Source organism: Rousettus aegyptiacus, unplaced genomic scaffold (genome assembly GCF_014176215.1).
Source record: "Rousettus aegyptiacus isolate mRouAeg1 unplaced genomic scaffold, mRouAeg1.p scaffold_m13_p_8, whole genome shotgun sequence".
In the NCBI taxonomy this organism is placed as follows: Eukaryota; Metazoa; Chordata; class Mammalia; order Chiroptera; family Pteropodidae; genus Rousettus; species Rousettus aegyptiacus.
Genome location: NW_023416311.1, coordinates 26028765 through 26051312, shown reverse-complemented (window position 1 = coordinate 26051312; position 22548 = coordinate 26028765). Strand labels below are relative to the sequence as shown.

Here is a 22548-nt window from a genome sequence, read left to right as displayed (position 1 = left end):
GGACCGTATTTACTCTAGGCTCCAAGCGAGAACTGGTCCTGTGGATTGGCCCTGGACCTGGTACGGGGATCCAGGCTGTTTTTGCTTGAGAAGTGGCCAGAGGGCTTTAAGCTAGACTTGAGGAAGAACTGTCGCATAGTGAGGGCTGATTTGTTCCAGTCCTGGGAAACCCAAAATTCCCTCTTCTGTGACCTGACAAAAGGTCACAGAAGGCAACACCTGGCCTTCAGGCTCTGCCAAACCTCCCTCCACACAGCCTGTCTCCATGGCCCAGCCTTGGGGATTTTCCTGGTTGAGGAACTAACTAGCCCAGCCCAGCTGGGCAAGGCCTGAGCTTGGAAAAATGGCATCTAGAGAAAAGTGAAGATCCTTGAGGCCAGGCTGGGAAGCCCTTCCTCTCCTCCACTCTGGCTTGATGTGAGAATGTCCCTCTTTTAGGGTGTTTATGCAGGCTGGCTCCTCCCTTATGAACACCTCAATCTCATTCATTCGCATATTCAAGAATAAGGCGTGATTCCCTGTGTTCAAGTTCTAGCTCTTCGCTTACCAGTTGTGACAACCTATTTAACCTCTGTGTGCCTCAGTTTCCCCATCGACAAAGTGGGGAAGATAATCGTACCTACCTGAGAGCCTCAGTTGTGAGGATAAGATGTGGTCATAGATAGCGCTCCTGACCAAGGGTAGGTCCTCCTCTAGCACTCAGTAGGAAGCGGAGGGATTCTGGGGGCTCAGTGTTGTTCTCATACTGGGCGATATATAACAAGATATCTGCTTTATTATAACCAAAATTTTATAATGATTAAATTGTACATTTTCCTGCAATTTTCTGTTATTTCACAATTTAAAAGTTTTCAAAGTTTAAAGTTTATATTTTGTGCCCCCCAATCTTATATTTATTCATTACCTTCTCCATTTTTGTTTCTTCTTCATCATTTGAACACTCACTTGTTTCATCCATGCATTAAAGTAAATCCTATCATTCTGACAAAAGGCTATGAGCCTGCTGACAGAGGTCACTCTAAAGTAAAACATGAATTCCCGTCACTTCATGCTTTGGGCATCTCTTCTCTGCTGAGTGCCGTGTGCCATGTGAGGAGCAAGGCAAGCCATGGGGAGGCCACAGGAGGGAAGTGGAAAGGTAGCAGCTGATGGCCTGGGCCGCTGTGGCTGGAGTGCACAGGACAGGGCAGCCTGGCCAGGCAGTTATGCAAGAGTGGAAAGACCACTGGGAGGAAGGGGAGGAAGTGCTGAGGGTCATAGACCCTGCACCAATGAGGAGGTCCTGCTTGTAGCAAGCCCCGCTGACTGACTTCCTCTATCCTTCCCCTCACCAAGCCCAAGTGAGCAATGCTGTGAGTCTGGCGTCTGTGCAGGGACCTCAAGGCAATGTCGTGGGACAGAGAAGACCAGAGACAAGCTGAGTGTCCATCACGGAGGGGACATTTACTGAATAATTAAGACAACCGCTCAGCAGTAAGCCAAGTGTCCTGTGCTGCCAGGGGCCACCCTCCTGACATGAAGCTAAGTGAAGACGGTCATTCATCATATGACCCCACTCAATCCATTGTTTTCAACTTTTTATACAGAATAGAGCCATCTACAAGCCTGCTGGGCTGTTAATTTTCAGAAAGTGAGCACACTTGTGGAGCAGAAATTATCAAGAAAAGGTCCATCACCTGCCACCTCCTGCTCCCCTCTAGACACTACTGACCCCCCATCCCTGACCTAGGTCATCCGGCTTCTAACACTATAGACTGGTTTGGGCAGTTTTGAGCTTGGTATAAGTCTTCTGTAGGTGTGCTTTGCTCCTGCCTTCTTTCTCCCACCACATTGTGTCTGGAAGTTTCATCCATGTGTGTGGAATTTCTTTTTCATTGTTGAGTAGTGTATCCTTCTGTGTGGGAAAATCCTAGGTATATAAATGAAAGTGACCAGAGAAAGAACTTGCAAGGCTGGTCACACCCAAGGCTGGTGACTTCCAGAGTGGGGAAGGAGGGCAGCAGTGACCCGAGGGGACCTGCCAAACAAATCTTTCTGAGCTGGGTGTCAGTCCTTGCCCACAATAGTCCAAGGGGACCATGACTCTGAGTGCTTTCAGTGCCAACTGCCTTTGTCATGTCTCTCAACCTTGCAAATCTGCCAGTCTGGGCCACAAACTGGCCCTACCCACCTGAGCCTGCAGACAAACCGTCTGGGTTTGAGCCACTTGCTATGTGACCTTGGACCAGTTCTATAACCTCTGAGCCTCCCAGACCACATCTACTGGGCCCTAGAGCCCCAGGCTTTAGTGAGGAGGCTCCAACCTTTCAGGCATGCTGCTCCCCTATTCACCTCTTCCTCCCAAATCCCCTTTCTGGGCAGAGATGGTGATCCCATTTCTGGGCAGAGATGGTGATCCTATTTCACTCGGGAGGAAATTGAGTGTGCTCTGAGTGTCCATTCTTTGATCAAAATTTGAACTAAGGTCAGAATGTCTGTCCCAGCTGCCATTGGCACTCAGCCAGGCTCACACACTAGGGATGTGCACCTAAGGCTTGCTTGCACACACTCCCATGGAGGTATTCATTCACTCAGTGAAAGATGCAGTTACTATGCAAAAATTTATGGAGGGCTCACTGGGCGCCAATGTAGGTCAAGTCCTTGCTCTAATGAGGCTCACGCTGTAGTAAGGAGAGACATCGTAAAAATAAAATAAAAGAGGTAATATGCCAGTTGTGACAAGTGCTTTAAATAAAGACAGAAAGGAAGCATGGCGGAAGCATGAAGTTTTGATATTTTATGTGTCATTATCATGGAAAGCCTCTCAGAGGAGGTGTCATTTGAGTAGAAACCTGGAGAAAGTGAGGGAGGGAGTTACAGATCTGGAGAAGATGGTCCAGATGGAGCCTGCCAGGGAAGACCCTGAGATGGGGGCAGTTTTGTGTTCCAGGAGCAGCAGAGAGGCCAATGGTGGTGGGATCGGGGCAGAGGGAACCAGGAGGAGTCGGGTAGCAGATGGGCACGCTCCAACCTTTGGGGCCTTGCAGGCCACGGGAGGACAGGACAAGCATGTCCTTGCACACATGCGTGCGTGTGACCACCCACGTCGCCGCCATGGGCCCCTGGAGAGTCCCATAAACTGAAAGAAGGAAGCCCTTTCTGCGCCTCCCTCCAGCTCCCTCCTTCCCCTAGCCCAGCTGCGACAGCAGTGACTTCCTCTTTCTAGCCCATTTAAGGCCCAGCTGGGAGCACCCAGAGTAGTGAGGCCACACGCAGCACCGCCATGGGGGATACCTTCATCCGCCACATCGCCCTCCTGGGCTTTGAGAAGCGCTTTGTCCCCAGCCAGCACTACGTGAGTAGTGGGGATTGCGGGCAAATGGCTCCCGGTCTCTGGGCCTCGGTGGACATGGGCCCCTTAAAAACACGCCAGCCCACCTCACTCCCCGCTCCCCAGCCCCAGCCAAGAGTCCTTTGTGCCCTTCCCAGCAGTCAGCCAGCGCTCACATTGGTGCCGCGCAGTGTTTCTACCGGCAGCCCTCCCTGACCATCCTTGTTCTTAGGGAGTGATCTGGAGGGCTGGTGGCTGGCTCTCTGTCCTCCTAGCTGCCTGTGGAATTGTTTTCCTCAGAGTCATATTTCTGCCAGTAGTGACACCACCATAGGGGAAGGGGGTAAAAATATCCCCACTCCCCACTCTTGCCCCTGGGGTGGGGAAGTGTGGGCCCAGACATGACCACTCCACTATAGGTTGGTTCCCCAAGCTCAGAAGTCCAGGGAAAATCCAGATATATCCTCTTTCTTTCACTTTCTCTCTCTTCCTCCCTCCCCCTTCCCTTTCTTCTCTGCATATAACTTTTCTGAAACTCTTCAGAGTAAGTTGGAGACATGTTTCTTAACCTCCAAATACTTTGATGTTTATTTCTTAAAATCTAGGACATTCTCTTACATAACTACAGTGCAAATGTGTCAAAATCAGGAAATTCACATTGTTACAACACTGTTATCCAGCCCACAGACTTTATTCAGATTTCACTCATTGTCCTATTTGTCCTCTGTAGTAAGAATCTTTAGGTCCAGGATCCAATCCAAGATCACCTACTACATTTCAGTTGTCATGTCGCTTCAGCCTTCTTTCATCTGGATCAGTCTTAATGAGCCTTTCTTTGTCCTTCTCAAATTTGACATTTTGAAGAGATGGGGCCAGTTATTTTGTAGAATCTCCTTTGATTTGAGTTCATCTGATACTTAGATTCAGGTTAAGCACAGGTGACAAGAATACACCAGAAGTGAGCTGTGTTCTTCTCATTGATCATATCAGGTGGCAGACAGTTGCAACTTGTTCCCATGTTGGTGATGCTAAATTGATCGTCATGTCCTGGACATGTCTTCCAAGTTTCCCTACTGTAAAGTTACTATTTTCCCCCTTTGAAATTAACAACTAACTGGCAGGGAGATTATTTGAAGCTATGCGAACATCCTGTTTTTATACGATCTTGATGGCTCTTGGCTGAATCAAATTACCGTAATGATTGCCAAATAGTGATTTTTAAACTCTATCATTCCTTCTACATTTTTAGTTAATATTTTATTGTAAGGGTCTTCTCTCCTCCCTATTTATTTATTTACTTCTGTCAGTATGGATTCTGATTTATTCAATGGGTTCTATAATCCATTACTATCATTACTAATTTTGATGTTCAGATTGTCCCAGATTTGGCCAGTGGGAGCTCCTTCAAGCTCTAATGTATTCATTTCAGTTATTGTTTCTTCATTCCTGACTGGTTCATTTTCATGGTTTCTATCTCTTTGTTATCTCACTGAGTTCATCTGTTCTCTCTAATTCATTGACCATCTTTATAATCAGTGTTTTGAACTCTTTATTTTATAGATTGCTTGTCTCTATTTCGTTTAGGTTTTCTTTCTGGGGTTTTGTCCTGATCTTTTGTGGGAGACATATTTTTCTGTCTGCTTATTTTGGCTGTTTTCTGTTTCTTTCTATGAGTTAGGTGAAAGAGCAACCTCTCCCAGTCTTGAAGGGGTGGCCTTGTGTAGCAGCTCCCCTTTGTAGAATGCATCTGCTGTCTTTGGCAGGCCAGCTAGAGCTGGAGTATTTGTGGGATGAAGGGAGTTCCAGGGGCAAGCTTTATCGGGACCTGGAGTTGTAGCAGGAATGATCACAGGCCAGGGGAAGTCTCTAGGGGCAAGCTGTGCTGGGACTGCCTTGGCAGGCCAGTTGTAACAGGCCAGTTGGAGCAGGCTCAGGCTTCAGGTAGTCCCAGGGGCAAGCTGAACCAGGGCCTGGAGCTGAAGCCTACGTGGCGTGCAGTAAGTCCTGGGGAAAGCCACACCTAGGTGGGAACTGTAGCTAGGACATCTGTGAAGCTGAAGGAAGTCCTGGGGCAAGCAGTGGAGCTGTTTTGGGTCGGGGGTTCACTGGGATGGCTTTTGCCTATGATGAGTTCTTGGATCAAGCTCTTCCATTTGTCATCCACGGAAAGGGGGAAGGCCACAAATGGTGCTACTCTGGTGCCTGCATCTCTGGGGAGAGTTCCTGCAGCTCCCCTCCGGCTTGGCAGATACTCCAGGGTTAGTAAATGAATGTCCCTCCTGTATAGCAATTAAACCAGCAGTCCCCAACCATTTTGGCATGAAGGGACTGTTGGTGCTCCTATGAGAATCTAATGCCTGATGATCTGAGGTGGAGCTGAGGCGGTGATGCTAGTGCTGGGGAGCGGATGCAAATACAGATGAAGTTTCCCTTGCTCGCCAGCAGGCCCAGACCACTAGTTGGGGATCCCTGCTTTAAACCAGTTTTTTTCTGCTATGCCCCAGGGTAGGCAAGTCCACTTGGGCCCTTCCGGGACCCTCCTGCCTACAAGGAGGTGGGTTGGGGTGGGGTGCCCACAGTGCTCTCTCTCTAGCTTTTCTACCAGCTTCTTCTGTGTGGTCACTCTTGTTTGTTGTGCAAAAACCGTCCAGTCAGCCCTCGGTTCTTCTTCAGGGGAAACTGCTCTGTCTGTAGATGTAAATTTGATGTGTTCGTGGGAGAAGGTGAGTTCAGTGTTTCCTGCACCACCATCTTGAACCAGAAGCTCCTCCTCATGGATTTTATTTTTAAATATGTAAAATGTTCACATGTGATCAGATATCAAAACGTCATAAAAATATACTCAAAGACTCATTCTGGTTCATGTTGTCTATATTTCTCTTCACAAAAATAAGTGCATACATATATGAATATTTTCTTATTATTCTGTCCTAACTACACACAGATAACAAACAAGGAGACATAGTATTTGTGCTTTTTTTCATTTTCCTGTAATATTCTGGAGTTCCCTCCAAATGAATTCATTGAGTCTCTAATTTTTTTGCATCTTTATAATTTTCCATTGTGTGACTATGCCATTGTTTGTTTCTCCAAATAACCATCTAGTTTTTTACTCATTTGCGATCACGTAACCATCCTGCATTTATGTTATTATGAGTAAAGTTGAACCTCTCTTTACATATTTAAGGGTTACATATATACATACATGTGTGTGCCATGAAACATCTGATGCCTTTTGCTCATTTTTCTATCAGAGTTTTTGTCTTCTTTCTTTCAAATTTAAAAAAATTCTTTATATTAGGAACATTAACCATTTATGTATTGTATTGAAACTATTTTCTCTGTTTATCGTTTGTACTTTGGCTTTACTTATGGTTTTATATGCAAAAGTTTGGAAAATTTTTGATGTATTTGAAATAGGCATCTTTTCTTTCTTGCGTTTAGGTTCTGAGTCAGATAGAACATCTTCCCATATATCCATGTTTCCTTCTTGTGTTACCAACCAAAGTTGGTGGGTCCTTTGTTGGTCACATAGAGAGGCCAGATTCCGGAGCAACAGGTTTATCACAGAGAAGAGTAGGTTTTATTCCTGAGGTAGCTGGATGAGGAGAGAGGGAGAAAGCCCAAATTTGTCTCCCCAAATAAAGATCTGAAGCAAATTTAAAGAGCAAGGTGAGGAGGAGCTATGCATATTAATTAATTCTAATTCAAGGGATCTGAATAGATAGTCTTGGAACTAAGATATCTAAGGTCAGCAGTGTGAAAGAGAGCAGGACAGAATAAAGTAATTTCAGTCTGGCAGATTTTGACTGGTCAGTAGTCCTATATGTGTTCGTGTCTAATCAATAAGGGTTCTTCCTTATCGATGGAACTCTCGCTTCTTAAAGGGTTCCAGTGGCAAACAGCGGCACCTCTGTTAATTGAGTTCCAAGCACTTCGGATCTATTATGCTCTTGAGGTCAGCTTAGGGTCATTTGGCTGCTAACTGTACCTGCTCAAGCCTCTGGGACTAGTTTGATCTGTCTAGGTCTGCTGGTTTCTGGAGTACTGTGAGGAAGCCTGGTGTTAACTGCTGAAAGTCGCTAAAAAAGAGGAAAAAAACCTGTCATGGTCTAGTTTCAGCGTTAGGTCCCCCAGGGGCCACCTAGGTTTCAGTGTTAGCACCAGTTTCATTTGCACTTACATGGTTTCAATTTTTTCGTTTATATCTCTGATTCATTTGGAGGTTATTGTGCTGTGTGGTGTGAGAAACGAATCCAATTTTACCTTTCTCTAAAAGGCTAGTTGTCTCAACACCAATTTTTTAAAAATCCACCTTTACTTCTGTGATTTGAAATGCCACTTTTATCACATCCTGAATTGATGTAAGTACTTGATCTATTCCTAGATTTTCTATTTTGTACCACGGTTTTTTCATTTATAGTATGACACTGCTTTTTAAAGTTATTGTGATAAAATGTACATAATAAAATTTAACAACCATTTTTAAATGTAAGTTCAGTGGAATTAAGTATATTCACATTGTTGTGCAACCATCACCACCATCCATCTCTAGAACTTTTTCACTCATCACAAACTAAAACTGCGTACCCATAAACACTAACTAACTTCCTGTCCCTCCCCCCCAGTCCCTGGCCCCCACCATTCCACTTTCTGTCTCTATGAATTTGGCTGTTTGGGGTATCTCATATTTATGGAATCATATAATGTTTGTTTTTGTGTGTGTGTGTCTGCCTTATTTCACTTAACAATATTTTCAAGGTTAATCCATGTTGTAGCGTCTGTCAGAATTTCCTTCCTTTTGAAGGCCGAATATATCCTATTGTATGTATATACCACATTTTGTTTATTTACTCATCTGTCAAAGGACACTTGGGTTGCTTCCACCTTTTAGCTATTGTGAATAATGCTGCTAGGAATGTGGGTGTGTAAATATCTCTTCAAGACCCTACTTTACAATCTTTTGGATATATACCCAGAAATGGAATTGCTGGATTATATGGTATATGTTTAATTTTTTTGAAGAACTGCCATGCTGTTTTTCATAGCCACTGTCCCATTTTACATATCTAACAGCAAAGCACAAGGGTTCCAATTTCTCTATATCCTTGCCAGCACTTTTTTTTTTTCCTGTTTTCCGTGTTTTTAAATAGCAACTCTCCTAACAGGTGTGAAGCATATTGTTTTAATTACAAAGGTTTTATAGTCTGTTTTAATATGTGATAGGGATAGTCTCTCACATACCTCTTCTTTTTTAGCTATTATTTTGTCCCCAGGCTTATTTATTTACATCTCTTCTATGGTTGTTTTTGACCATAAACAACAGAGTTGAATCGTTGGGACAAAGACCAGAGAGCCTACAGAGCCTGAAGTATTTACTATGTGGCTCTTTACAGAGAAGTTTGTTGAATTCCCTTGTCTGAATTAGAATGCTTATATCTAATCATGAACATTAGAGTCACCTGTAGTTTATCCTGAAAGCTGCCTGAAGTTCATCGTACTCATCTTCCTCTTAAATGGCTTTATTGACATAATTTATATACCAATTACGTCACCCATTTAAAGTGAAAGAGGATTTTTTTTTTCGTATATTTACCAACTTGTCCAACTATCACCATAATCTAGTTTTTAGAACATTTTTATCATCACCAGAGAAACCTTGTATTCTTTGGTAGCTATTCTTTTTATTCCCCAAGATTTTATTCTGAAAATTTTCAAACACAGTTACAACTAAGTGAAAAGAATTTTACAAACAAAACAAAAATAACCCTCACCCCAAACCAACCACTCACACACCCACTGCGTAGGCAATACCATTTACATTTTCTTATATTTGCTTAATCACTTATCTATCCACCCATCCGTCATCTGTCTTATTTTCAGTGCATTTTAAAGCAAAAGGGCAAAAATCAGTATTCTTTACCCTAAATACTTCAGCATACATATCACAAGAGTTTAGTATTTGTGTGTGTGTGTGTGTGTGTGTGTGTGTGTGTGTGTGTGTGTATATATAACTAACATAAAATAAAATCCATGACTCTTAGAGATATATTTACTGAGTTTATGATGGTGCATGTCCCTATGTAACCCAAACCCTCACCAAGACAGAGAGTGTTACCATCACTCCAGAACATTCCTTCATGCCCCAGTCATTCCTCTCTTGTCCTCCAAAGATAACCACTGTTCTGATGACGTTTTTCTGTCTTAAATTAGTTGGACTTGCTGTGGAAAGTCTTGAATATAGACTCATACACTGTGTGGCCTTTGATGTTTGACTTTTTTCTTTCTTTTTTTAAAATTAATTAGTCAATTAATTAATCACTTAATTAATTTATGGTAATATTGGTTAATGAAATCCAACAAGTTTCAGCTATACACTTTAACAGTAAGGCATATATATATATACAGCATGTGTTCACCTCCCATAGTTAGATTTCTTTCTCTCACCACATATTTGACCCCCTTTACCCCATCTACCTCCCCTCACTCATCTCCCCCTTCCCTTCTGGTAACCACTAGTCTACAGTCCATGTCCATAAATCTCTGTTTGTCCTGTTCATTTGTTGCTTTTAGGTTTATAACCCACATATAAGTGATATCATGTGATTTTCAACTTTTTCTGTCTGAGTTTTCGCTTAGCATGATTATCTCGAGGTCCATCCATGTTGTCACAAATGGCAGTATTTCATCTCTTCTTATGGCTGAGTAATATTCCATTGTATATATGTACCACAGCTTCTTTATCCAATCATCTATTGTAGGACACTTCGGTTGCTTCCATGTCCTGACCACAGTGAATATTGCTGCTATGAACATTGGTGTGCAAATATCTTTTCGGATATGAGTTTTCAAGTTTTTGGGTTAAATATAACTGCTGGATCATATGATAGATCAATTCTTAGTTTTTTGAGGACCCTCCTTACTGTTTTCCAAATTGGCTGTACCAATTTTCAGTCCCACCAACACTGTATGAAGGTCCCTTTTTCTCCGCATCCTCTCCAACATTTGTTATTACTTGTTCTGTTGATTATAGTTATTCTAACAGGTGTGAGAGATGTTTGACTTTTTTCACTAATGCTTTTGAGATTCATTCGGATTGTTGCATACATCAGCAATTTGTTCCTTTTTGTGGCTGAGTAGTATTCTAGCTATTTTGCAGGTTTATTTTTCTTTACTGAATTTTAAAAATAATGGCTTTATTGAGATATAATTCACCTGCATAGGTGTACAGGTCAGTGGCTTTTAGTATATTCTCAGAGTTGCACAATCATCACCACAATCAATTATAGTAGATTTTCATCACCCCAAAGGAAACGCTGTACCCACTAGCAGTTATTTTTCATTTCTCACCCCCCTCTACACCCTTCTGTTCCTGGCAACCACTAATCTACTTTCTGTCACTACAGACTTGTCTATTCTGGATATTTAATGTAAATGGAACCATACGGTACCTTACTGAGTTCTTATATTGTTTGAGTTCGGCCCTTTCTATATCTTATGTCCTAAAACTCATACTAGCCCTAGCGTGAGGTCTTACTTTTCTCTCCAATTGACAGATGAGGAATTTGAGTTAGTAAGAGAGAAGCCGATTATCATGCCCTGGGTCCTGAAGCTGGAGAGTGACAGCTCTGGGGTCCATGAAGTTGGCGCCCTTCCTATGGCCCAGGTTGCCCCCAAAAGCACTCTCCCCCAACTTCCAGTCCTCCAGACTTCCGCCAGGGGATGGGGTGCTGCCCAGGTGCATGGCAAGGCCCTGTTGGAAGCTCAATGAGGTCCGCTCACCCTGGCTGTCCCCTAGGTGTACATGTTCCTAGTGAAGTGGCAGGACCTGTCTGAGAAGGTGGTCTACCGGCGGTTCACGGAGATCTATGAGTTCCACGTGAGTGCTCAGTGGGGAGGGGTCAGGGAGGGGACTCCACACCCAGTCTTAGCTCTGTTTTTGGGGGAGGAAATTGCCCCAGGTGCTGACTGGGAGCCGAAGAACCCAGAGGCTCCCCCTAACCAGTCCACAGTTAAGGGGGTATATTTCTAACTAAAAAACATTTTACTTAAAGTATTTTTATTGTGGTAAAATATATCTAACACAAATTTACCATTTTAACAATTTTAAGTGTTCAACTCAGTGGCATTAAATATATCCACAATGTAGTGTGATGATCACCACCATCCATCTCTAAAACATTTTCATCTTCCTACACAGAAACTATATCCATTCAAGATCAGCTCAAGGGGGCACTCTTCAGGCATGCGCTTGCTCGATCCCAGCAGGGGGCAACCTGGCCAGCATCGCCACCATGGTTGTCATCCCAGGAACTTAGACTTTTGCTCAGGGTCACTGGCCTGATGAGGATTGCTGGTGGATCAGAAGGAGGGTTGACAATCATGACACCCAAGAAACCGGGTCCTCTTCTTTATGGGTGCCTGCCGTCATCAAGGTTTACATGAGTAAATCCCATAGGCTCTAAAACTCCATAGGATCCCCACACCAATGACTGCTGGATGGAATTGAGGGTGCTCATTTGTGGGGTTATAGTGTGCAAAGCTTGGCTGCTGGTTCCTGGTCTGAGAAAGGGTCAAGTGGATGGAGGTCCACAGAAGCCAGATAGGTCTCCCAAGAGCCCACTCTACGCACAGGGCCCTTCCTAACTGGGGAAGGAGTCCTGGACTGCGTGGGTTCCTGCATTTCTCTTATGAGAGAAATGAAAGTGAAATGTGTTAAATGCGAAGAAGACTATAACCAGCCCTGCACCCCTAGCACTTGGCATCACAACGATGTCACTGGGCTGTTTGCTACAAGGCTTTTTTAAGATAAGGGAAATAAAGCATTATAAAAGAAGTAGGAGACTCCCTTTATCCCATACCCCATCCCAGCTCCTACCCTGGGTGATTGTGCGTGTGTGCACGCACACACACACACACGCACACACACGCACACAGAGCCCAAGAGCAATATGCAGTAGTGCTGAACATGCATTTCCCGTAGTCCATATAAAAGCTGTCAGTGTGCCCCTGGCTTCCTTGTCTATCTTCTTACCATCATTAGGCTATGGTTTCGAGACCTGTCCTTGCTGGTAGGTGTGTGTGTTCTATATTATTCCATTGTAGGATTAGCCCCTTTTATTAATTGGTGGATTCCTTCATTCGACAACTATTTATTGAACACCAATTAAGTGCCAGTCATGCTCTATTTCGTAGCAGGAAACACTGCTGAAGGTGATGAGGGTATAAACAGCAGATGCAAATCCTTGCCCACCCTTGTAGACTTTAAGTTCTAGTGGAGGAGTTAGGAGAAGAGGTTAAAAAAAAAAAAAGTAGTTTACATAGTGTGTTAGATGGTTGTTAGAACATGAAGAAAAATAAACTGGCGGGGGAAGGACGGACTGGGTAAGGAGAAGGAATTGTCAGGGAGAAGGCTTCATTGAGGGGTGATATCTGAGCAAGGCTTTGAAGAAAGGGGAAAAAGAAAGATCGCCATTGGTATTGTGGATGGATAATGGGAATAGCTGATGCAAAGGCCCTGGGGCAGGAGTAGGCCTGGACTATTCGAAGGTGACTGGAGCAGAGTGAAGGAGGGAGAGAGCTGCTGCAGATGGAGTAAATGAGGTGGGCAGGGGCTTGTCTCTTGGGGACTTGAAGATTAACGTTCACCTTTGGCTTCTACTCTGAGTGAGCTGAGAGGCAGGGAGGGTTCCGAGCAGAGGAAGGATAGGATCCATCTTAGGTTTTCAGAGGGTCCCTCTGGGTGCTGGATTGAGGGCAGACAAGGGGTGGAAGGAGGATGTTGTAAAATCCAGGCCTGGTGGAAGCCCGGCCCAGGGTGGTAGCAGTGTGGGTAGTGAGAAGGGTCAGAGTCTCTGGGTAGATACTGGGAGTAGAATCGAAAGGATTTGCCGGTAGCTCGGACGTGAGGCGGGAAAGGAAGAGGAATCGAGGATGCCACCAGAAGTTTCTGCCCGAGTGACTAGAAGCGTATTTAGGTCATTTCCATTTTGTGCTTTTATGGTGTTGTAATAAGGAATATTCTTTAACATCTCCTTTTCTGTCTAGAAAACCTTAAAGGAAATGTTTCCTATTGAGGCTGGTGACATCAACCCAGAGAACAGGGTCATTCCCCATCTGCCAGGTGAGGGGCTCAGTCGGGTTACTTGTCCTGGCTACCCACACCTGCCCTCTAAGATGCCCCCTTCACCCCCTACCCCTGCCTAGACTTGATCTTGAGAAAATGCTCACTGCTTCTTTGGTGCCCCTCCTGGTCCGGTTAGCACCACGGTGGTTTGATGGGCAGCGGGTAGCTGAGAGCCGCCAGGGCACACTCACTGAATACTACAACGCACTCATGGGCCTGCCTGTTAAGATCTCCCGCTGTCCGCAACTCCTGGACTTCTTCAAGGTGCGCCCCGACGACCTCAAGCTCCCCACGGACAGCCAGTGAGTGGCCTCCTTGTCCCATTCCCAGGCAGGTGGGAGATGAAATGGGGTAGTGAACCCCACCCTGGAGGGGGGCGGGACTTTCCCCATGTTACAGATGAGGAGACTGAAGCTCAGAGAAGAGAAGCAACTTGCCTAAAGTCACAAAGCTGGAAAGAGAAGGCGGCATGATTCCAACTCCGGCCAATGTATCTGGAACCACCCAGCATTATTTCCAAGTCTCCATCTGGCCCCCTTGAGTGTCATGGAGCCGGGGGAGGTGCTCTGGGCCAGAGGTCTGAAAGCCTTCTGAAAGCAGTTTCCCTACGTGTGATAGGCATGAGGGCTAAATGTAGTCCTGGGCATGGTGGAGAGTGCTTACAGAAGGTGAAGTGCGAGCCCAGAGGAGATGTGGCAGGGGCCTCTGTTAATTGCTTAGCCAGTCTCAGGCCCCTGGCTCCCTTTTGTCACCTCATTCTCTGCTTGTCTCTGCCCCAGGGTCTCCTGTCTTCAGAGCCCTGTGTTGAGGGCATCTGAGAGGCTGAATAGGATTCCAAGGGAATAGGCTGAAGGTCTCTCCCTCTGTCTCTCTCTGGTCACTGACCAGAAGACAGGGAGACCATAGACAGACAGCATTGCTCCAGCCAGTGCTTATTAGCCCCTGAATGCACTCCTGGTGCAGGGAAGGGCAGCTCCTACCAGCCCCGTTGGTGAGAGAGCCCACTTCCTGTGGGCTCTGGTCCAGGGAGCTGGACAGGAGCCTTTCCCAGACCCAGCGCATTGCTCTAGCCAGCTGCGGGGTGAGGCCCTTGCTCTCTTCAACAGCTGGCGCCTTCTCCTTGGGGTCTGCAGGAGGCTTAGGTCCCTCCTTGGGCTGGCCAAGCAGCTGCCCTGTCCTTCCCAATGCCCTTTCCTTGCCAGTCCTCTCTGTACTGGCCCTCATTTCCACATTCCTTTTCCTTGTGGGAAGTTCTTCTGTAGGGCCACCAGGAGTGTTCCATTCCCCTGTGGGAAGCCGAGTGTCTAACTGAGACTGTTCTCTTCTGCAGGGTGAAAAAGCCAGAGACATACCTGGTGCCTAAAGATGGCAAGAGTAATGTTACAGGTGAGAGGCCCACGGGCAGCCAGTGCGGGTCACCCTGAGGAGACTGTTATCATGATCAGGGATCTGAGTGTGGGGTGTGCAGGGAAAAGGGCAGAAGGTGAGAGCAGCTGAAAGGGTGTTGGTGGCCACACTGAAGAGTTGAGATCTTTGAGGGTCACTGGACAGCAAAGAGAGGTCCTTGGCGAGGAAGGTGCTTCCCCTGCCTCCATGGCTGCAGAACTCAGCACAGACCCTGGGGGATATTGTGGCTGAATGAACAGGTTTAGGGGCAAAGGTGACCTCCATGGGTGCCACAGGGGCATGACAGTATTTAATCTTTATTGCATAATTGTTAATAATACTACCTAACATTTATCTAGCACTTACTCTATGGCAGGCATTATTTTAAATGTTTTCCATGTATTAGCTCATGTAATCATCTTCATTACAATATGAAATAGGTACTATAGTGCTATGATCCTCATTTTACAGCTGGATACATTGAGGCTTGATTTAATTTGAGACTCTCACCAAGGGTCACACAGCTACTAAATGTGGAGCAGGCTTTCCGCCAGTCAGCAGGATGTCTGGCGAGTTCTCTGGGCCGCTCAAAGTGTGGTCCAGGGACCAGCAGTATCTTACTTAGCCAGCTTGGGCTTCCATAACAAAGTATCACAGATGGGGGGGGTCTCAGACAAGACATTTATTTCTCACAGTTCTGGAGGCCAGAAGTCTGAGATCAAGGTGTGAGCAGGGTTGGGTCCTGCTGAGGTCTCTCCCCTTGACTTGCAGATGGCTGCCTTCTCTCTGTGTCCTCATATGGCCTTTCCTCTGTGCACACACATCCCTTGTGTTTCTTCTTCTTATAAGAACACCAGTCCTGTTGGATCGGGGCCCCTCTTTTATGACCTTGTTTAACCTTAATCACTTCCTTAAAGGCTCTATCTCCAAGTACAGTCAGATTCTACGGTACTGGAGGTTAGGGCTTCAGTGTATGAATTCCAGGGGGTAGGGGCAGATACAATTCAGCCCATAATAAGCAGCAGCAGCAGTATTGCCAGGAGGTTCATTGGAAATGCAGACTCTCAGACCACACTAATGGAATCGGAACCTTGTTTTAGCATGACCCCTGGGGGATTCATGTGCAGGCCTGCTTGCTAACCTCATTGAATGAAAAAGAGGATGTGTATAAAGTGTGTGACTAGCATCTGGGACACACTAGGTGCTCACTAAATGAAGGCCTGCAAAGGCCAACTTGTTTCCGTTGCTTTCCAGCTTGCAGGGCATGTCCACCTGTGACGTGCCTGAAGCTGGGTGGGGTTGGGATGCCACTGCCAGTTGTGGGAGAGCCAGGAAGAGGCGGCCCACCTCTGCAGTGTGTCCACTCACCCCGTCCTCCCTCTGCCCAGACATCACAGGCCCCATCATCCTGCAAACCTACCGGGCCATCGCTGACTATGAGAAGAGCTCAGGCTCTGAGATGGCTCTGGCCATGGGTGACGTGGTGGACGTCGTGGAGAAAAGCGAGAGTGGTCAGCCTCCTGCCCTGCCTGGACCTTCTTCCCCTGTTGCCTGGGCTAATGGACACAGTCCCCACCAAGGCTCTGCCTCTCAGGCAGCCTCCAGCCTCCTTCCCACCTGGCCCACTTGGGCCTTGACTGTCCTCCCCACACTGTGGGTCACCCTCTTTCTGAGCGTGTACCCTGTGGCAGCTGTGGGTGTCTGCATATATTGTGTGCCTCACTGCGCAACTCTGGGGATAAAATTCAAGCGGGGTGGGCAAATGCCTCGTCACATGTGTGAAATGGGTTCCGAGCTGTTATTCTGTGATCATGTGTGTGTGTGGGTGTGTGTGATTTTGATGTGGAGTATGGTGAAGGTGATATTTCTGAATCTGAGTGTTGGATGTCTATGGGTCTGTGTCCAAGTGTCCTCACCACCTGATGGCTGAGGGAGGCTGTTAGGCCAGACCTGACTTACCACCCCATACCCCTGACACAGGTTGGTGGTTCTGCCAAATGAAGACAAAGCGTGGCTGGGTCCCGGCATCCTACCTGGAGCCTTTGGACAGTCCTGACGAGGCAGAGGAACCAGAACCCAACTATGCAGGTGCCCCCTGACCTCCATGGCTGTAGGAGTATGGGAGGAAGGAGCGGGAAGGGCCTGGGGATATTGAAAAGCTACAAGCGACTACTTTGGGGTCAAACATGTTGAAGGCTCGGCAGAGGGGGAGTCAGGGTTGAGACCCACAGTCTGGCTTGGTTTTGGTAGAAGGTGATGCCCTTAGTCAACGCAGGAAATCAAGAGGTGGAATAGAGGTGGCAGTTGGCTGGGGCCAGGTCCAGTGGGAAGTTGAATAAAGAGCAGACCCGAGCCTCAGGAAAGAGGGCTTCCTGGAGGAGGGGGCATCATTACTGATTAGAAGAGGCGGATGAGGCTCTTGTGGAGTTTGAAAAAAATAAGGTTACCTGTATTTTAAAATTGAGATTTCATAATTTTATATGGATTTTTGGCTCTTCTTTAAAAACTGGAAAAGGTGTGTACACTGGGCCTGAAGTCTCCTATGCCAACAGTTGGCTGGAGTTGAGTGGCTAAGGTGTCATGTAGATGGGTGCTCCACTCTCATACTTCCCACCCAACTACTCCTCTACTTAGGTGCCTGACAAGGCCTCTGCAGTCATGGGAGTTCCTGACCCCTGGTGTGAATGGCGGTGGTTGAGAGTGGGAATATTGCCCTGAGTTGAGTGGGTAGAGGGCAGAACTCCAGGGTGCCCCACAAATTGCTTGAAGGAGCCTGCAGAAAGAGACCAAAAAGGACCAGCTGGAGGAAGCCCCAGGCCCAGAGAGAACAGGAGAGTTGGCAAACCTCATGCTAGGCAGACTCTCATACCTTGCCCCTTCTCCCGCCGTGGACCAGGAGAGCCCTACGTCACCATCAGAGCCTACACTGCTGCAATGGACGATGAAGTATCCCTGCAGCAGGGCGAAACCATAGAGGTCATTCATAAGCTCCTGGATGGCTGGTGGGTCATCAGGTAGGAGAAGAGCACACCCTCCCTTCACTGTGCCTGCCCTGCAAGTCAGCCCTGGCCTGTGGCAGGGCTGTTTGGGCTCAGTGCTGATGTCCACTTGGCTGTGTGACACTGGGTAAACCACTGGCCCTCTCTGGGCTGTTTCCATTATGGTAGCAAATGAGTGATAATCCCACCCTGTCTCTCAGATCCAGTGTCCTTGTCAGAGTGGGTACATTTTTCCTTTGTGACTTGAGGTCACTTCCCCTGACCAATCCATCTATTATTCCTTCTTCAGCAACACAACAAATTGCTGTATTAATCATTATGCTTGATAACTGGTAGAACAGATTTGTCATCCCTTTTCCTTTGACATCTTTCACTGTAATTCCCTTGTTATTCCTCCAAATGAATGCAGGAGTACCAATCTCCGCCCCCCCCACCCCTCCACCCCCCAGTTCTGGGGAAAGCAGAATCCCAGGGGCTTGTAGAGCCATTTCCCTAGAGCCACCGGGCCTCCCCAGGTCCTTACACATGCTTTCAGAGTCTTGGGTCACAGGGTCAGCCCATGATCCCAGTGAACTTGTGGCCACACCACTCATCCTCAGCATGGCTCTGGTTTGGAGGCTTTGAGACAGGGTTTCTCAACCTTTTAGACCCATACTCCGTTAAAACCCTTTATGCACCCCTGCGAATCTGCTTGTGATTCTCCCACTGGGCAAGAAGAATCAGTTTTACTGAGTGAAGTGTGTATTAGTCAACATTTTTTTTCACTCCCAAATGTAATAGTGAGAATGAAAAAAATCTTTTCAACAATGGTGCTGGAACGACAACAATAACCACCACCACCACAACAACAACAACAACAGATCTAGACACCTACCTCACACTATACACATTTGGGATGATGGATCACAGGTTTTACCAAGCACAAAAACCAAAACTGAAAAGCTTTTGGAAAAAAGCATAGGAGAAGTTGGTGATGTGGAGTTGGGCAAAAGTTTCTTAGGACATACAAGGCAATCATCATATAAAGAAATACTAACAAATATAGTATTGCAGACATTTTACAGCAAATCTCCCTGGGGAGATTTGGATCTGCAAATTCCACCCTCCCCCCCCCCCCCCCATGTCACAGCTAGGAGGGCCTGTGTTGCACAGATGAGGAAACTGAGGCCCAGAGGGACAGGGTCTGGTTTTGGCCAGTCCAGGTGTCTGCAACATCCCAGCTGCCTTGACGCCAATTGTTTAGAGGGGACCCTGATCTCCCCACTGCCCGGGTTTCTGTCTCTGTTGCAGGAAAGATGATGTCACCGGCTACTTCCCATCTATGTACCTGCAGAAGGCAGGGCAGGACATAACCCTGGCCCAAAGCCAGATCAAGAGGCGAGGGGCGCCGCCCCGCAGGTGAGTCCCTGGGGCTGGGGCACTGCGCGGGGCTAGGGAGGGTGTAGCTGCGTTCCTTAGGTAGGTCCTGAATTGGCAGGGTTAGGACAGGGGAGACAAGGCAAGAGCTCTGAGCCTGGAGAGGGAGGCAGCACCCTTACCGGGTCAAGAGCCCGGACTTGCCCCTCCTCCGACCTCGCGCCGTGGGGCTGGCACCGAGGCGGTGGAAAGCAAGAGTGTAAGGTGGAGACGGCGCCGATGATCTGAGCCTTTGGGGATGGTCTGTGAGGCAGTCCGGAGGGCTTCCAGGAGAGGGCCGCCTGAAGGCTGGCGAGGGGCGTGGGAAATGGGCCTGGACTCCGTGGCACCGCAGGGGTCCGCGTCAAAGGGCAGTCGCCTCTGGCCATGCCAGACCTCCCTTCTCCGCTTCCCTCTGCCTCTCCCTACTTCCTCGGTCCAGCCGTTGGACCCCAGGGGTGGCCATGCGAGTCCCCGTGGGCAGGGACGTGAGCGCGCGGACGCCGGGGCGATGACCAACGCCCCTACTCCGCTGGGCCCAGGTCGTCCATCCGCAACGCGCACAGCATCCACCAGCGATCGCGGAAGCGCCTCAGCCAGGACGCCTACCGGCGCAACAGCGTCCGCTATTTGCAACAGCGCCGCCGTCAAATGCGGCCGGGGCCGCAGAGCGCAGGGAGCCCGCTGAGTGAGTGCCCGACGGAGCCTGGGGGCGGGGGCGGGGCCTCGGGGGCGGGGCCAGGCGCTTCGGGACCGCAGTGCTCTGCGTTGTCCGCCGGGCCTAGGGGAGGGGCGGCCCTGGAGGGTAATGAGAGGCGGGGCCAGGGGCGGGGCCTCTCACTTAACCGCGCTGCCTGCTACCAGAGGAGCAGCCGCAGACCGAGCGCCCGAAGCCTCAGCCGGCGGTTCCCCCGCGGCCCAGCGCCGACCTCATCCTGCACCGCTGCAGCGAGAGCACCAAGCGGAAGCTGGCGTCAGCTGTCTAAAGCCGCGGCACCGCCCCCTAGATGGCACCTTGGCTCTTCTGCCCCCTCCCACCAGGATCCCTGTGTATATGTATGGGTATAGAGCCCCCGCCTCTATATCACCTAGCTTTCGCCCACACTTAATAAACGTTGCTTGGAATGGACAGAGGCTTTTCAGAGACGCTGGGGTTGCTGGGCCCCGCCCTTAGGTGTATTTCTAGAATTAGGACTGATTGCTGTGAGCTCTGCTGGGAAGAAGTTTGCAATGGCTGAGGTCAGGTTGCATACTGCCCTGGCCTTGGTCAAATTTGCACAAGATCAAATTTGCACAAGATCAAATTTGCACAAGGCCAATTGCAAGAGGAACTGCTGGCCCCCGCTGACCATTTGGACAGAAACTGCCTTTTTGAACTCTGGCCCCACAGCAGAACAGTCTGAAGAAGGGTGGACACAGTGTATGGTCAGGGGGATAAGCATGGTGCATGACCATGTGTAGAAGGCTGTGCCAGAAAGCAAATATTCAATGATTAACAGATCCTCACTACTTACTCTAGTATGACGGCCAGCCCATGGCCTCAAAGGCTTTCCTGGTGGGTCTTTCCTAAAATGCAAAGAGAGTAAGGTGCAAACTGAAGCTGCAAATATTGCAAAAGATGCAGCTTGTCACAAAGGCTATGGGTGGCATGGACAGCTGCTTCTGGCTAGGCAAGGCTGGTTTCCTTAGAGATCAGGGAAAATCTGCAAGGGGACAGATGCTTCTCAAGAGAATAATTGGCTATCAAATGATTAAGGCCTTGAGAAAACCACTTGGGCCTTTAACTCCTTTTACTTTTTGCAGACCCATTTGCTAGAAAAGTCCGGCATCAAGGACTGCCATAGGAAGCTGTGGAAAAATTAACCACAGGCAACCCCAACGTCTTTACTTGTTCAGCTGCAATTGTAACTTTTAAATAATTAAATACAGCATAAGAAAAAATACTTATTTTCATGATTTTCTTTTTTAAAGATAAAGTCCTGATCAAACATTTTCCTTGTTTTTCTGTATCTCTGATCCCCTGGAGGTGATCTTGTGCTGGCCCCATGACAGTGTGCTGGTGTGGAGGCTCGGGTGGTGGGCGTTCCTGAGGTTAGGAGGGCACCCCCGATGGGCCTCTGCCATGCGCAGAGAAGCAGACAAGAACGGGTGGTTGTACTCTGCAGGCACCTCGGTCTAAGTTAGGCCTGCACTGTCTGTGCAGCCAATTTTCTTACATCTAGGCATAGTGCTGGCCTCTTTACATTGTCTCTAGCTCTGAGAACAACCCTGTCAGGTAGGTATTTTACGGATGAGAAAACCAAGACTCAGGAAATGTAGGTGATTTGTTTAAGGTAATAAGTGGCAGAGCTGGGCGGTAGATCCAGGTTTTGGGTATTTATTTATTTATTTTTTCCTGATTCCAAAGCCCTTCTGAACTCACTCCATTATCCTGACACTACAGAGCTCATGATCTGTGTGTCAGTCCTGGTGGGTGGTGCACTGGCTGAGGGATGCTCAGAAGGGGGAGTGTGATGTGGCCTGGCTTCCAGATCCCTCTCTAGTCCCCACTTCTGGGTCCTGTCCTGGAGGAGTAACCAGCTCTTTCCTCTGCCCAATCTGGATGGGAAGACAGGACTTTGGGGCAGATGCGGTGCACCCTCTGCCCTGGGAACTTACAGGGACCCACCAAATCCAGCCCCCATCTCTGTGATCACAGCACTCCTAAATGTTCCCATTTGTAGACACTGCATCACCATGGCTACTGAAAACCACCCCATTAATTCAGTCATTTCCCCCAGTCTTGGCTTGGTCACATGAGTGACAGTGCTGGTCAAGCCAGCCTGGTTCCAACACACATTGCAGGGTAAAGAAGGAATCTAGGGGCCTTAGGAGTTGGTTCAAATCATCCTATTAATGTCCCCATCAACAGAAGGCAGTCCAGGCTGAACCCTGCTGTCTCTTCCCTATCACCGATGGGCCAACTACCAGAAAGCCATGCACATGATAGACTATGAGCTGAGGCTGTACAACAGACACTTGGTAGGTCTCCACATCAGGCACAGTGGCCACTTAGAAAAGGAAGATGTGGACTTTAGAGTCACATGGACCTGGGTTTGAATCCTGAAGATTCTTCTACTGGCTGTGTGGCCTAGGGCAGGCCACTCAACCATTCTGAGCCTCAGTTGCCTGTAAAATGAGGAGACTTATCTTCTCCTGTCAGCCACGCTGGGATGTTTGAAGATTATGTGAGATCCCAAATCCAAGAGAACTGGGAGTCCTGGGCAAGACTGATTGATGCAGCACCCCACCTCTGATATTCTGGATACACATCTGCTCAGGTGCTGGTCCCT

General features: G+C 47.7%; 1 protein-coding gene across 1 annotated transcript; it reads left to right on the top strand.

Annotated features, from left to right (window-relative positions):
- The first annotated feature begins 3215 nt into the window (after positions 1-3215).
- Positions 3216-21172, top strand: NCF1 (neutrophil cytosolic factor 1). The gene is made up of 11 exons (XM_016153227.2): positions 3216-3334; positions 11109-11189; positions 13358-13433; positions 13573-13738; positions 14767-14822; positions 16211-16333; positions 16803-16910; positions 17719-17836; positions 19112-19219; positions 19759-19904; positions 20081-21172. Exons 1-11 carry the CDS (start codon positions 3263-3265, stop codon positions 20200-20202), a joined length of 1176 nt encoding a protein of 391 aa, XP_016008713.2. The 5' UTR covers positions 3216-3262; the 3' UTR covers positions 20203-21172.
- The last annotated feature ends 1376 nt before the right edge of the window (positions 21173-22548 follow it).

What these genes read in the sequence shown, in the direction of transcription:
- NCF1 (XM_016153227.2), top strand. Translation starts at nt 3,263, where the DNA reads ATGGGGGATACCTTCATCCGCCACATCGCCCTCCTGGGCTTTGAGAAG. An exon ending in CGGAGATCTATGAGTTCCAC is followed by an intron (nt 11,190 to 13,357) that starts GTGAGTGCTCAG and finishes TTTTCTGTCTAG; the next exon opens with AAAACCTTAAAGGAAATGTT. An exon ending in AAGCTCCCCACGGACAGCCA is followed by an intron (nt 13,739 to 14,766) that starts GTGAGTGGCCTC and finishes TCTCTTCTGCAG; the next exon opens with GGTGAAAAAGCCAGAGACAT.